At 47.0% G+C, this 15,877-nt stretch overlaps 1 protein-coding gene across 1 annotated transcript in view; it reads left to right on the forward strand.

Annotated features, from left to right (window-relative positions):
* Positions 1 to 6,871: 6,871 nt before the first annotated feature.
* The window catches only part of EFNB2 (ephrin B2), a 43,441-nt gene continuing 34,435 nt past the window's right edge, over positions 6,872 to 15,877 (forward strand). Inside the window, exon 1 of the mRNA XM_075740497.1 lies at positions 6,872 to 8,074. Within this exon, the coding sequence (XP_075596612.1) occupies positions 7,947 to 8,074 (128 nt within the window). The 5' untranslated portion in view covers positions 6,872 to 7,946. The remainder of the gene's footprint in view (positions 8,075 to 15,877) is intronic.

Below are 15,877 nucleotides of genomic sequence, written 5' to 3' on the forward strand. Positions count from 1 at the left end.
GTTAAGGACATTACCATATAATGAACCTGATGGATCCTAAAGGATTTAAAAATGGAAGTTATTTTTCCCAAAGGACTGGACTGGCTAGCGTGCTTGAAGTGAAAAACAGAAAGTGAGATTCTGTCTAAATATATTGTTTTAGCCAGAAAGCAACTGTTATTCATATACAGATCTTGAATGTTACCCATTTATATATACAGGTTTTATTTTGAAAAATGAAACTACAGAATGAAAACTATATATAAAAGTCCCCTTTTTGTATATAATTCTTCTACCAAAACCTGGATTACTATAGCTTGTCTGGTTCTAAAACTTTCTTTTTCCTGTCGGTATGCAAGTAAGCATAAAATGAACGTTACCAGTAGTTGCCTGAGCATTTGAATGTCACTGGACAAAGTTCAAAATAATTCCTGATATTGCCAAAAGATCCGTTTCCATAGATTTGTGAAATTAAACATGGGAGCAAGTTGAGTTTGCCACTGAAAGCAGTATTCAACGTACTTTGTGTGAAACTTGGGCTTGGGGGCAGACTGATGTGTATTGCTTTGTCCAGTATGTCAAGAAAATGTGAAGACAGTAGAATACCTACACTATTACTGTACTCAAATTTGTCTATATGTTGTGTTACAAAAGAAGGTTGAAGGTTGCTTAATGCATAAAAACAAAAACTGAAGCCAAATAAATCATGTACATGACCTGTTGGCAGGAGCAGGCTGTATTTAAAGCTCAACTGATACCTGTATTTCTAAAACAAAACATCCCCTGTTCCCTTATGAGAAACAAGCTATTAAAAGTCAATACTCAAAACAGACCTATGCATTTTTGTTTCCTCTCCTCTTCTAAAAGCAAGAAGCTATGTTCTCATACATGCAGGCTATGGTATCAAGCATTTTCTTCTACGTCACCAATTTGCTGCTAAATAGTAGCATTTGTTCTTAATGTTGCGTAGGCTCAGTCTTTGACAGGTTATTGTCAATCACACCTTTAGGACTTCTGTGTGGGCAAAATGTTTGACCACAATTAGATCGCCCCTTCTGTCATTCCACACCTCCCTACCCGTGTTTCCTTCCCCCTGCCCTCAAAAAAGGAAAATTGGCTACTTTTTTTTTTTGGGGGGGGGGGTTGGGGGGGCTGAAGTTCAGTTTGTAGAAACCACTCTTTACTGTCCTAAAGCATTCTGCATTTTTGTAGATTCAGTGTGGGTGGACATCATATTTGCATTATTCTGGGGATTTCTTTCTTTTTAAAATTACTGTAGGACTTCAGGGATACTGTTGAGTTCTGGGAAGACAGAGGTGCACGCAGTTTGGGAGGGAGGTGCATAACACTTGATAAGAACTTCTTATATTCCCTTAAAAATTGATACTCGTCTAATGTAAAGTAGGTTAGAATGTAGACTGACATTTATGTAGTGATTAAACTGAGTATGAGTAGCGTGTGTGGGTCTGTGTCAGGATACTAACCTACTCAGAGAAATCACTGTTAGAAATTGGGGTTTGGGGGTTTTTTCCATTAGTTTGAAGTTTTGACTTCAAGTTTTGGTTAGGGAATTTTGGGTGGGGTTTTTTTTGCGGCTTTTTTTTAACTTCCCCCTTCCCAAGACAGGGAGGCATTTTTTGTTGCCACCTACCTTGAGCAGAATTCATTTCCCTTATATAATGAAAGATGAAATCTTAGTTTTCCCAACCCCTGTTCCTAAATGTCCTGCAGAATTATTTTAATACCGAACAGTACATCTGTCTGGCAGAGGCGGGAGAGCAGAAGGCCTTACAGCAGTATCCTAGCACTGTGCTGTTGCTTTGGAGATTTGTTAAACTGCCCTTTGAACTTCCCATGTTCATTATCATTTTTCCAAGCACAAGTGGAAAGCTGACTGCTGCAAAATGTGTTGGAGAGCCGGTGTCCTTGAAGCTTAGCAAAGCAGAGACAATTAGGTTGGCGAAATGTCTAAGCTGCCAAGCAACTGCGTACCTACGTATAGACAGATATGTCAGTATTACCTTACTAAAGTATCAATACTTCATCCACTCCTATCTTGTCTTGAAAAAGAAGGATCCATCTTCATTCTCTCTTTTTCTCTTCAGCTTTGTGCCACCTCATACACCTCACATTGTCCATTGCCCTTGCTGACTTGAAGATTGTAAACCGCTCTGAGGTTGTTACGATTTTTTTTTTTTTTAGTTTCTGTGCCATTTTTTGAATGTACACCAAATATGAAGGCATCAGTCGTGATTCAATTTAACTGCAGGAAGTGTCCGGTTAAAAGAGTCTTTGGGGATGTGTGGTCCCTTTGGGAAGCAGGAGGAAAATTATTATCTCTGTTATTGTAGGGTCTCTACTTGGTGCAAGTTCAGGTGAAATTCAAGTTGATAAACACTTTTCAGTTTGCATTGCAGAGGTGATTTATTTCAGAGGAGTGCAGAGGTGCCCATATGCCTAAGGCTCATTCCAAGGCAGGAGGATATGGTCGAAGTGCCCGACCTGGTACAGTTTCGAACCAACAGGCCAGTCCAGCTGGAGCTGAACCATGACTTTCACACACCTTTGTTCCGTTTTCATGCTAGTACCACCAAATGGTGTGCATTTCAGGGTTCTCCCCCCACACCCCTCCATCCCACTGTTTTGGTAGCGAAGTGGAGAGCACTGAGCCTGACATTTCCGTTCTGGACAACCTAATGCTTCCAATCACCTTTCCCGCATTGACACGTAGGACCCAGGGTTACGCGGTCACCTGAGACATAAACAAGGGGACATAAACCCTCATAAAGGGCTAGTCGTGTAGCAGAGGTTTCATCCTGGGTCTTGTGTCCCACCCCACGTATCTCAGACCACAAATATAAGAATTTTTGTTTTCACAGAGTGATACTGAAAAGTGGTATAAAAATAAGTCAAACAGCGAATTAAATTGCATGGTTAGGACGTACCAACTTTTCTGATTTTTGTTACGAGGCTGCTTGGATTCTATGGCTGTATTTAGGAGGATCCAAGCTCATTTTCTAAGAAGCTATGGTTAACCAAAATTGCAGTTATAGAACAGACATGGAGAAGACAAATTAACATCTAGATATGTACTCAGTCTACCATAAATGTACAAAATACATTGTTACAGTGTGAATGATATTTTAGGAGCTGTTTCAAGTATCTGGCACACTTGGCCTTTTGTACAAACAATAAACGATTCATTTATATCACTGAGCGTCAATCATGTGATCATTTGTCTTTATTAAGTTTAGTAGTAATTGTATCTATTGAGTTATATCTTTTTCCACTTTCAAAATTGTTAAATTTTCAATTAATGATGAATGACGGTGAGTTTTTCCACTTAAAAAATCTCCTGTCCCACATATTCTCATTGCCGATGTTTAGACTGATGTTTAAAAGAGAATCAGGGATTATGGGCCCAATCCTGACCCCATTCAGATTAGCTGCCTTTTTGTTACAGATTTCGTAGGATTGGAGTCGATTTCTATGTAATTATTGCCCACATCACTGTCGGAGAGAAGCCAAAACGGGTTATTCAGCAATAAACCCGATTTTTGCTGTAAGGCCGGCTGAAGTACAGGTTTAAGCGGTGCAAATGCGACAGTCCCGGTTTTTCCCTGAAGGCAGAGGGAAAGGCAGGTCTCACCTGCCTGCTGGCCCTGCTCATCCATCCATCCATCCATCCATCCATCCATCCATCCGCCCACCCTCTCCCGCCGAGCCCGGCCGCCCGGGCGCGGGGGGACGGCGGCGCCGCTCCCACGGCCGCGGCAGGATTTCCTCCCCCCAGAAGCCTGTCCCCTGCGAGTTTGTCTGCCAGGAAACCGCGTTCCCCGCGAAACCCGAAATATCTGCCGGGACCTCCTCCTAAAATAGCCCCCAGAGAAGCCGCTACCGCCGCCAAAGCCGATTGCTAACTTCCTAATATTTGTGGGCTTGTTTGCTTTTAACCTCTCGTCCCCATCCCGTACTCTCACGGTTCCTCCGTGTCCGAGGCGATTCCTGCGGCTCCTCGGGGAAGCGAGACGGGAAAGTTGAAGGCCGATCCAGCGGGCGGCGAGCGGCCGGGGCCGGGGCCGGGGAGGGAGCGTGGCCGCACCGCGACTGCCCAAGGGCTCCGGGCCGCCGCGGCCCCTCCGAGCGCCGCCCGCCGCTCCCGCTCCCGCCCAGCCCCGGCTCCCGCCTCCCGGCTCGGCCCCGCAAATAACTCCGCGGCGCAGAAAGCGCCCCCCGCCCCGACCCCAGCCGCGGGGATCGGCCCCTCGGGCAAAAGGGTGACCTGAGCGGACCAGCCACCGAGCCCGCATCTCTTTGGATGTCTTAACCTTTGTTACTTGGGTTAGCTCGGAGATTAGCTGCCTCCTTTTTTTTTTTTTTCTCTAAGTGCTTACTTAAAAGTGATTTTATTAACGCGGATTTTTATGCACCTACAGTGTGCATCAATAGGATGCTGGAGAGTGGAGTAAAACAGCTGTATTTACGTAAAATGATTAGCCGCTGGACAATAGAAGTCGAGTGATATATTTAGCTACAGGAGGATATTTTCAGACAATACCACGGCTCTTCATTTCCTCTGGTTTACTTAAAGCAAGGATACGGAGAGTTAGAGGTCACAGTTTACTCACAGCTTTTACAAAACACCGCTCGTAACCTTTTGCTTCAAAACAAACAGAAGCAGCAGCAGCATCACAAAATTGAGGTAAACCTATTTTACACGTCCCCGTTGCTAGAAGCATTTATCAGGCTCAGTGTTTATATTGGCTCACGACTGGATACACACCACACATTTGTTTTAAAGTTTAATTATTAAAGTACTTTCCTCCCCTCACTGGCGAAGCTCTCCTTTGATGCCCCTCGATGTGCATAGATACCTCACTCTGCCTCCCACTTGAGCGCTAAGTTTCCGTCCTGGGAATCAGATCCTTTTCCACCAAATTGCGTCGCCGGATTTGCAATTCCTTCCTCACTGCAAATTAAATTTAATTAAGCAGTTTACTTAAAACGTATTCGATGTTTTGTGTGAAAAGCAAACTGATTTCCTTGTTTCCTTGAGTGGTAGATTTCATTAGAGAACTATCAAACACAGTTAATACAAAATCTATGGGGCATCAATTCTCCTTTCCCTTCTGTTGCGAGCGGGAGGAGCGGTCTCCGCCAGGCAGGGCGGCCAGGGCTGAAACACCACTTCAGTTAAAAAAAGGGGGGGGGGGGAAAGCGATGGTTTTCTTCCACGTTGATCAGGGAAATAAGTTGCAGTGCCCGTCGTTTTCCTTATAAGGGCTCCTTCGCGTTCGTCTGAAAGCCGAACGAGCACTACCGCTAACCTGATTTTTAAGTAAATGCCCATATTTCTTCGGGAATGAAATTATACGAAATTGGCTCTTTATTACGGTCTTTTGTAGCATGTTCTTTGCATGTCTTAACTAAAAGGTAGGAAAATCACAGAAAGAGCGCCGTAATTTCCTGGGATTTAACTTTTAATCCTTTCTGCAGATACTATTTTGGCAAGAAAACCCTACTGGAAGAAATTCGGTAACCCCCTTCATTTCACAGGAGCGACTATGACATTGTACAACTAGTATTTAACCCCGGTGCAGCTCTCGGCCCGGACCGTTCGCATGTGCCGCCCCTCCGGCCCAGTGCCACCACCCGGTACCGGCCCCGCGTCTTTCGCGGGGGAACAGCGTAGGCGCCGGGCAGGGCAGGACGCCAGGGAGCCGCGGAGGGGGGGGACAGCCGAGGGGGACCGCTTTCCCGCCCCCACCCCCCGCGGACGGCTGGCGCTGACCGCTAGTGGGAGCTGTGGCCCCGTGGAAGTGCCGCGGGAGCCGCGGCGCGCCGGGCCCCGAGCGAGGCGGCGGGCACACCCGTGGGGGCCGCGGCGACACCCCCCATCCCACCCCCCCACCCCCCCCGCGCAGTTCGTCCCCCCACTCCGCTCCGGGGGCCCTTCCGGAGCCGCCGGGGAAGCATCTTCTACGCTGTCCGCAGGTAGCTCCCACTGACCAGAAATTAATAAAATGAAATAAAAGGACCAGGTGCCGCCGCCGAGATATGCGGGGTCTGAAAAAGAACTGGATCCGAGAATTCCTCCCCCCTCCCTCTGTGGTGTGGACGGGAAGGAAGAGGCGCTGAGCGATCGCCCGGGAAAGGCGAGGGAACCTGCACCCGGCCCCAGCGCCCCCATTACCCGCCGCCCCGTGTGCATTTGAGGGGGCTCCGCGTGTCCAACTCCTCTTTATTTCGGGGTGGTCCATGGCTACTTGTCGCGTAACCAATTACACTTTTAAAACTCAGAGACCCCGTGCGAAGAGCCAGCCCGGGATCTGGTGTGGGAGAACCCCTTCCCCCCCCACCCGCCGCCCCCGACGGGCACCCGCAGAAAGTTGCGCGGGGAGCTCAGCGCCAGCGGAGACTCAGCCCCGGCCCTTCACCGTGCAGCGGAGCGGAGGTGGCAGAGCACGGCTGCCGGGAGGGGCTGCACCCCGCAGCAGCGGGTAGGGTGCGGGGGAGACCCCCACCTCCCGGCCCTGCCGCTGCTCCCCGCTGTCTAAACGTCAGTGTAATTAAAAATGCTCAATTTTAGCAAAGAAGGTTTATTTTATTACATTTTATTTTTCGCCCCGCGTGGGCCAGCCGCGCCTCCCGCCCAGCCCCGGCGTGACTAAGAGCGAGTGGGCTCTTCCCTCAGCCCGGCGGCCGCCCGCGGGGCCGGGGGTGTTACCTGCCGGCCCTGCTCGGCTGGGCTCGGCGCGGCCCCGCCCGCCGCCGCGGCGGTAAGTGACACGCGCGGCGCCCAACCAGCGCGGCGGCCCGGCGGCGGCCCTATGAGCGGCGGCGGCGGGGCGGCGGGGCCGCGCTTATATGGCTACGGCGGCGCGCTGCCGCCGGCCGCGCTCCTGCGCCGGGGACTCGCCGCGGCGGCAGCAGCAGCAGCAGTAGTGGCAGCAGCGGCAGCAGCGGGGTGGCGGCATCGCGAGTTGAAGGCGCCGCGGTGGAAACGGCCGCGGCTGACGCCGGTCCTCCTTCCTTCTCTTTCGCGCTAGGCTGCGCGGCCGCGCAAGTCTCACCGCCCGGCTTTCCTTCTCCTGCCGCCGCGGCTCACACTGCGGATCTCGCAACAGGAGAGAAAGAGACGTTTTGACGCTGCGACCCCCCCCCCCCCCCGTTTTGTTATTTTTATTATTATTATTTTAATTTTTTAATTATTATTTTTCTCCCCCTTTTTCTTTACCTGCTGCGCTCCGGGGTCTTTGCCGGCGACAAGGACAGCAGTGTCCCCCGGGGAAGCCGGAGCCCTGCGGATGCGCCTCCCCGGGACCGGGGGAGCTGACTCTCGGAGTGGATTTATTGACTCGCGATTGCTTCCGAGCTCCCCGAAACAGCCCGGGCTGGTGCCTGTGCGGATTGCAAACTGCAGGGAGCAGTGAGAGACACACAGGAGGAGCCTCCTGCTGAGGCTGTGTCCCTTTTCCCCAACCTCTTTTTCTCTCACCACCATTTCTTTTATTTTACCTTTTTTTTTTTGACTCATTTTCGCGCGAGCCTTAGACACTGTGAACGTGTATGGCGCACTGGATCCAAATGGGAGTTGGCAATTTGAGTGGCATCTTCCAAGGCAGCCGGGAGACCCCCAGTAAGAGGAAGGACTGAGGCGATTGCTTTTTTTTTTTTTGTTATTGCTGTTGTTACTTCGGAGGTAGCTTGGATCTTACCTCGCAGGAGAATTTCCTACATGCGAGTGGCATACATGACTCAGTAGATCTGTTTGCAGCTCTCACCAAGTGCATCGTCGACCCTTCGCATGTGATTTTAATTTTTTTTTTTTAAATTCTTTCTTCCCTACCAATCGTCCCGGCTGTTGGGATACCGAGCACCCAGCCTGCTGTTGCCGCTCAGGTGCGGGGAAGCCGCACGGCGGAGTTGGCGAGGCTCCGGGGAGGGACTCGGTGCCGCCTGCGACCATGGCAGCGCGGAGGCGAGACGCCTCCGCCTGGAAGTACTGTTGGGGAGTCGTGATGGTTTTATGCAGAACTGCACTGGCGAGGTCCATCGTTTTAGACCCCATATATTGGAATTCCTCCAACCCCAAGTAAGTTTCTATCCGGCTCCCGCCCGCCGCCTCCCCCGGGGGCTGGCGCTGCCCTCCGCGGCGGTGCGCGGGGGGACGGTGCCGCAGCGTGGCCGCGGCCGCCGGGAGCTACGGGGATGGGGTGGGGGACGCTGCGAGCGGCGGCTGCCGGGGACTTCAGCCTGGGCTGGCAGCAGGGTCTGAGCCTCCTCCGGGGCGGGTGGCCCGTGTCACGGCGGAGCTGCCCCGCCGCCGCTTGCCCCCGGCGGGAGGGTCCCGGGAGGGAGCGAGAGGGAGGGAGGGAGAGAGGGAGGGGGAGCCGAGGCGGGACGGGACGGGGCGGCGGCACCAGGCTGAAACCTGCGGGCGGGGTCCGGGCTCCGCTCCCGCGGGGCCGCCGCCTCCTGGGGATCGGAGCAGCGGCGGAGGCCGGCGGAGCCGGGCCGCGCTGGGCCGTGCTGCGCTGCCAGGAAGGGGTGATACTCTTCAACTTCTCCATCTGCAGATGCAAACTCATCCCATTGACTCCAGCGAAGTTACATCTGCTTATAACAGGGCTAAATTTGGTTGTGGAGTTGATGGTACCAAGGCACATGTCAGTGAGTAATGAACTAAGCATTACCCATCACACAACCATTTAGTGTCATTCTTCATTAACAAACCCAGGCAAAAACGTACATGCGTTCCCAGGACTTCACTGTCAAAGCACGCTCTTAAAATAGAAGCATATCCTTTAAAAACCTTCTGTACTTAAACATACAGCATTATTGCTATTGGGAAGAGGAACTTGTTAGAAAGTGGGTCGTCTTTCTAAGGAGAAATCTGAGTCAGTGACGAAAAACTTTCTACTTCTCTTTTCGTCCTCTTTCATTTTTTGACTGGCAAAACAAGTTGGCTTTGTTCACTTGTGAAATCCTTTGAACTCCTGTGATTAAGACCACTGTTTTAGAAAAGTCGCGATAGGACGAAATAGTCTGTAATGCATTTAGGAAGTTTTAAACCAGAAATGGGTTAAAATATTTTTAACTCATGCTACATATTCAATGATGTACATTTAAAAGCAAACCATATGCGTCATGTTAATTGAATTTAGAATTTCCCATTAAGTCCAGTAAGTACATATCTTGTTTTCCCGGGGGACTCTTTAGAGGAAATGTTAGGTGGTGAGGAGACAAGAAGAATGGAGTATTTCCTCGATCGGGGACTAATTCTGAGTAGGTGGCAGGATCTCCAGGAGTTTGGTGAAGATTTCAAAGTTTGAATTAGGAGTAGCATCTCAAGTTTATCAAGTAGTAATGATGACTAACGCAAGAGTTACCATTGTTCCCGCTGAAGGAAAAACTCGCTGCAAATTTCTGCCAGTATTTTTCAATAATGGACATATTTACTGTATCTCTGTAAGATTTCTTTACAGAAAAGTTTTCTGATCTTTCTTTAAAAAAAAATTGCTGTGGACTGCTCAGTTCAGTGTTTTCATTTCAAGCATCGCGTGATAAATGATTATTTTATATATGCACTAGGTGGGAAGCCAGTTAAAATAAAGTTTAGCTCCAGTCTCTGGCTCTGCACTTTTATGATGCTATGTAGCTAAAGCTTTTCTTTAGCTTCAGAAAAGTACGACATGACATCGGAGAATAAAGCGACCTGGCCGGTTATAAAGCGGGTTTTATAATACTATTAGAATTCTCGAAAGTCAAAGGCTACGAGCCGGGGTTGCATTGCATTAGTGGGCCTGCTGTGCTGGTGGAAAACAGGCTCGGCTCAGCCTGGGAGGAAGGGGAAGGCTTTTGCATCCCCAACCCTTGGTGGGTTTATGCCTACAGAGGTCACTCTTCCAAAGCAGAAGAGCCCGCTGCTCTGGCCGCTGCCTGCTCCAACCTGCTTTCGCTTTTTTTTAACTTACCTTGATAGCTTTTATTAGCCATCAGTGAAATGAAAGTATCCGAGCAGCTGAATTCAACCCATCTTGCGACGCCTGGGGATATGCTTCCTTTATCAAATACAAGTTGTGTTTCCATTTGGCTAATTCTAAACTATCTGACTGCAAAAAAAAGGTTTGAATGTTGTTAATGGTAGATCTAATGATAATATCTAATTACTTTTTCAACTTAAATACACGCTTAAAAATAGGTTGTGCTGTTGATGTAATTGAGTTTTCTTGAGTGATTCATTGAGGCTTAATCACCACAGTGAAGAAGTACACTATTAAAATTAGTCTTTTCAATTGCTGGGGCTAGTGATTTATAGGCCACTTGGAGGCCCATAGTTTGAGGAAGCTTACAAATGCATTACCGATATTGCTGCTGGTGAGACAGCTCCGCTTCTCTGAGCAGGATTTCTTACTAATTCTTGTCACAATTGTTTGCCTGAAGGATAGAGAATAATTTCTCCTTAGACGAGGTTGTCCTCGCTCTGGATTCGAGCTGAATGTTAGCTTGAGAAGTAAGCTGCTGAATGGGTCTTGGCATAGTATAATAATAAAGCTCCTTTCTAGGTTTGAAATAATAACTATCTGTGGTGCTGGTTAATTTATTCAGGGAAGCTGTGCGTTTAACTCTATTGAAAGCCTCAACACATAAATCTGCTGTACAGGTAGGCAATTAAATGCTGGGAGAAGTTGTTAGTCAGGTTAATATAAAGTATGCAATAATAAATTTTGGGTTAAGGTGAATGTATAAACTGAATTGGTTTTGCACTGAAGTTTAGAGGTTATAATTTCTAGCAGGTGGATGGGATGGAGAGCATGCAGTAGCTCTTTGAAGACAGAGCTCCCTCCCCTGTTCCCCCCCCCCCCCCCCGCCCCTTTCAGGGATCTGCTTTCATTGCCTCGACCAAATCATAAGAGGTTTGTTTTAAGTGACATACAGAAAATAATTACACCCGCGACTTTATTGCTTGGGAGGTTAAACGTCATTGTTGCAGATGGTTTTGGTAGACTTCACAGACTTTGCATCTGAAGAACCTTAGATCTCATCATCTTTGAAAACACAGAGAAAAATTACTCTGCAGACTTAACTCCTGTTGACACTTTTTAACAGGGGACTTTCTGCCTGTGTTATTTTCTGCCAAGAAAAACAATGTGGATAGATAGCACGGATTACCTCAGTTTCTCCTCACATGGGCTCAGCACCGCCTTCGGCACACAGGGTAGCATCTAGAAGTGCTATGGGGAACCTTTTAGTCAAAAGGGAGAGAAATATCATTCAAAAAAGCATTCCTTATGTCGAAGTGTCACTGTTCCCTGCTATAGGCCGGTGAGCAAAGCGGTTCTCCTTAGTGACATGTGGAAGGTGATCCTTACAAGTGGTGTGTTTGACACTGATTAAGTTAGATTATATAGCTGTTTTTCTCTCCCTCTGATAGCCAGATATATATGGGATATTTCACAGCCCGCCTCTGAATGAATGCTAACATGTCAGAAACTGATAAAATAAACTACAATTGATGACCCTGTTAAATGGTCTATTCAGTAGCATATAGACTAGTCTGCTTCTCATTGTATCTGAAATTCTTATTTTTGTAGGTAAACAAATGCACATTCACTACCGATTGAATAGCCCCTTGAACTATGCTCTGCAGTTTGCATTTGGGTTAATCTTGTCGGTTTTAATATAGAGAGGAAAAAAGGAGAAAGCACCAGGGGTGGAATTGTTAGTGCTTTCACATCCACATTCCTTACATTTTGTCAGGATGATAAACTGTAGGTAATGGACAGCCGTTGTTTCGCAGGACAGGCGAGCCAGCCGGAGCACAAAGAGCTTGCTAAAACGATATCTCACAACATGTTTGGGAGCCTCTCAGCTAGACAAGAATTTATTTGGGAGTCCTGTGTCATGGGACCACACTTTCTAACCTCAGCAATTACAGCTTCAAGCTGAAGAAACAGGAGTGGAAGGTTAAGATGATTTAAACACATGCTCCTAAATTGTACCCAAAACATAGCTGTTGACACTTGGCATGCTAATACAAGGAGTGCGTGGTGGCTTCCAGTCCATTTGATATCTCTGGCATTAGCAGCCGGGTCTCCGAAGCACAAGTGAATTAGCAAAATGAATTCAGAACAAACTGAAGGCCAAATTCTTGAGCTGGTTATTTTCCCCAGCCTTTTAAACATGGCGTATAATTGCTATATTATTTATAGCAATTATCTTAAAGCATGTTATCTGTAAGCTGTGCTACGTTATTTCACTTCGTTTAATGAAGTAATTGCCTTCAGAAAGGCAGCGACTAAAAGTCAAGCTAAAATCACTTAACTTCTCCTTCTTCCCACACAGAAGAATGCCTCCCTCCCCTTTTTTCCCTTCCCTCCCCCCCCCCCCCCCTTCCCTGTTTTATTGTAAAGGGATCACATTTCTTCAGGTGTGACACTCCAGATCGTCTCAAATTCAGCCAAGGTTCCTGTACTGGGAAGTCAGCGGAGGACCTGAGGTGACTGCAGTGACGTGCTGGCAGAGACAGGCCTTGCAGCCCTGCGCAGCAGCCAGAGCCAGCCTTTGGCTTTTGGGGCTTTTTCGGGGAGGATCTGGTCTTCATGTGTCGTGCAACCTGCAGTACTTGAAATTGCTTGTTGCAAATGAGAAGAAAGTGTTCTTCTGAGAGAAAAAAATAGCGATTAAAATGTTATTCATGTGTGCCTAATGTCTGCCTGCCTTGGCTGCTGACATAAAGAAACCTGTTTTTCTGGTCATTTATCATACATCTACATGGATTTGCTTATGAGCTCATTCTTTGTGAGGCGTTGTGGAAACTTAAATAGGAATGTTAAACTGCTTGAAATATTTTGATTAAAATATGCAGTGCTACTGAATATAGACTTGTAACCAGAGCACTGTTGTCTTGAGTGAGGGGAGGGGTTTTTTGGGGGGGGAATGGGGAAGGAGTGGCAAGGGAGAGGAGTTTGTGGGGAGTTGCATGAAAAGCAGAGGAAGGGAGGATAGCAAATGGACAGTGTTAGAAGAGCTTGGAAAAACTCCTGTGGCTTCATTGTCTCTTTAAAGCCGGAGAACACAAAGACAAACGCAGTTCAGCCTTTCTCCCATGATGGAAAATGTAAACCGTTGACACAGCTCCCATGTTTAACTTGTTTAATTCTCATTTTAAATTCAGTACTATACCAGCCGTGTGAACTCTGAAGATTTCTTTAGTAATCCATTTTGTAGTTCCGAATCAAAAACAAAGTGAAAAGGTCTGACACAATTTGCTTTTATTTTTAGGCAAATCAACCCTGGTCATAGTTAATAAGGGGATTACAACCCAGACTAGGTCTTTACAGATGTAATGTAAATCAAGGGCAGAGTATAAAGAAACTGATCCCTTTTGATTGAAGTATGGTAAAAAGGCATAGAGAAACTAGCAGCAGTAATCTGATTGTATGGCAATAAAACCACCATTTTCTGTCTTTCAGATAAAAATAATGTGGTAAATCCATGCAGTTCATAAGATGTAAAGGCAGATAAAGGGTGATGCCATGGCAACATATAGATTAGCTTGATGTTAGAAATGACACGTCTCTGAAAGGGGTGTTAGAAACTAAGGACCTTGCTCCGGGCTGTAAGGTATTATGTGAGAATCGCACAAAACTTGGGGGCCGGGATTAGAAAGTATGAAAGGCCTACTTGTGGCTTGGGATGGTTAAAGCAGTAAAGAAAAGCTGCTCAGTTCTTGCTCATTGGTGGCGTATAATATGGTAAAGATAGATTTCATTTACTGCTTTCTGCCGAGACGGGGACCGATTAAAACTTGAGATGGCTGCAATTGTTAGGTGTGGAAGATTTTCCTTTTTAACTCCTGCCCTAGCAGCAGCCTTTCTGAAGAATTAGCTGCACTTGGGGTTTGTTGCCTTAATCTATTGGGGCTTCGGGCAGGAGCATGCTGGCAAGGAACAGAGAGCAGAGGGGATAGGTAGGACTGGGGTTATCTGGAAAGAAAACAGAGACCTTTTGATTCCAGTTGTGTTTCAGGCTGTGGTCTCCATCGCGCTCCATGGGAGCAGCAGAGATAAACACGCTCCATTGTCTGTGCCTTGGCCAGGTGATACTTCAGCATCTCTTGTGTTTCCCAGCCTGCAAAAAATATAAAAGAGAAAAACCCCTACAAACAAACCAGCATCCATTCCTATTTACCAATAAAGCTGTAGATAACCAAATTTATCTGGCTTAGTCTCTAGGTGGTATTTATTTCCGAAAGGCAGGCTGAAAACTAGAGATGAATGAGCTAAGGATCTGCCTACTGCCCCCCCCCCCCCCACTTCAAATCATTGGGATGAGTTTGCTGCCAGCCGCTTGACTTCAGCCGGCAGACAATTTAGCCATTGTTTTGTCATTTATTTCAAGCGCTCTGCAGCTCTAAAGGTAGTAAAATACCTCTCCTAGTGCAGCTACTTGGATTGTTTTTCTTGCCTTTTCTCTTAAAGAGACTTATAAATAGTTAAGACTTGCTTTTCTACCCAACCGACAACACCCACAACTTAAAGTCAGCATTACATTGCAAATCAGGGGTACGATTCAAACGAGAAATATTTACTTTATTGCCTGCTCATTTGTCTGCTAAGGAGGGAAAGAAAGCACTCTGCATTTGTTAGGCAGAGTCTAGACATAAGGGGAAAAAACATTGAAGCCTACAATAACAGTTGTGTCTTTCTTTAGTGGGAATGAGCCTGGGATGAGCTCGGCAAAATGGAATTCATGCTGTTTGTTTGGCAGTGGCTCGGACACTTTTTAAGTTGATTTTTTTTTTTAATCCATTTTCTAGGTTTTTTATAAAGATGTTAATTACATGCTTGAATTTATCATTCTTATCCTACCCCATAGTAAGCTGGAAAGCTTCACAATTCTGACTGAAAAGGAAACTCCAGAACCAAAACTGTCAAGCTGCTGATGCTGATGTGATTTAACAAATTAAAAATAAACAAGTGCATATAGGGAGCTGAACAGATTGGCAGAATATTCGGGGCCTGAAGTGCTCAGATACGTTTCCTCTCTTGCAGCTTAACCTTCACAAATCTATATCAAAAGATCCAATTCATTTGCTGAAATTCTCCAAGGCGCTGGGGCACCCTCATCTAATTTACAGGCCGGTCACATCCAAGCACCTTGCATTCTGCATTTGACAATGATTGCTAATGGGCCATTCAACTAAAGTATTTGCTTGTTAACAGGGAACAGAGCATGATAAATGTCCAGCAAGCTTGCGGCCTCCTTCAGCTTTTCAAATGCAGACTGGTGCATATTTATGGCAGGCAAATGACAAAGAGAGAAGCTGAATTACTCTGGCCTTATGCTTTCTGTTCGAACAAGGGTTAAAGTAATTAAAGAAATAATGCAAAAACCGATGTCCTTTGTTTGCCCACCATTATCCAACATTTAGCTTTCGAACCTGCCTGTCATGTCACATTTCAGAAACGTACCGGATAAGGCTCGGTGGGTCTGGCAGGGCGCGGAGAGGAGCGCGGAGGGTAGGTGCGGAACTGCGCATCCTGGGCAGCGCAGCGCAGCGCAGCGCAGCCGGCGCTCCCCGTACCGGATCCTCTGCAGGTTCCGCGCTCCTGGAACGGTTTCCGCTGACATACATGAACTACAAGATCTACTTAAAAACACAGAGGTTTTGCAATTTGCACTTCTCTAATTGGAGGGAAAAAACCCAAACACCACCAAAAAAAACAACCAAACCCCACAAAAACCCCCACAAAACCAAAACCCAACAAAAACCCAAACCCAAACCAGCGGAGAGGCTTTGAGCAGACAAGCACATTGCACTCAGTATGCTTCTGAAAGCCAAGTATGAAAACAAAATGGCAGAACAAAAAACAGTTCTCCCGTTGCTCCT

The sequence above is a fragment of the Balearica regulorum genome, chromosome 1 (assembly GCF_011004875.1).
Source record: "Balearica regulorum gibbericeps isolate bBalReg1 chromosome 1, bBalReg1.pri, whole genome shotgun sequence".
NCBI lineage: Eukaryota > Metazoa > Chordata > Aves > Gruiformes > Gruidae > Balearica > Balearica regulorum.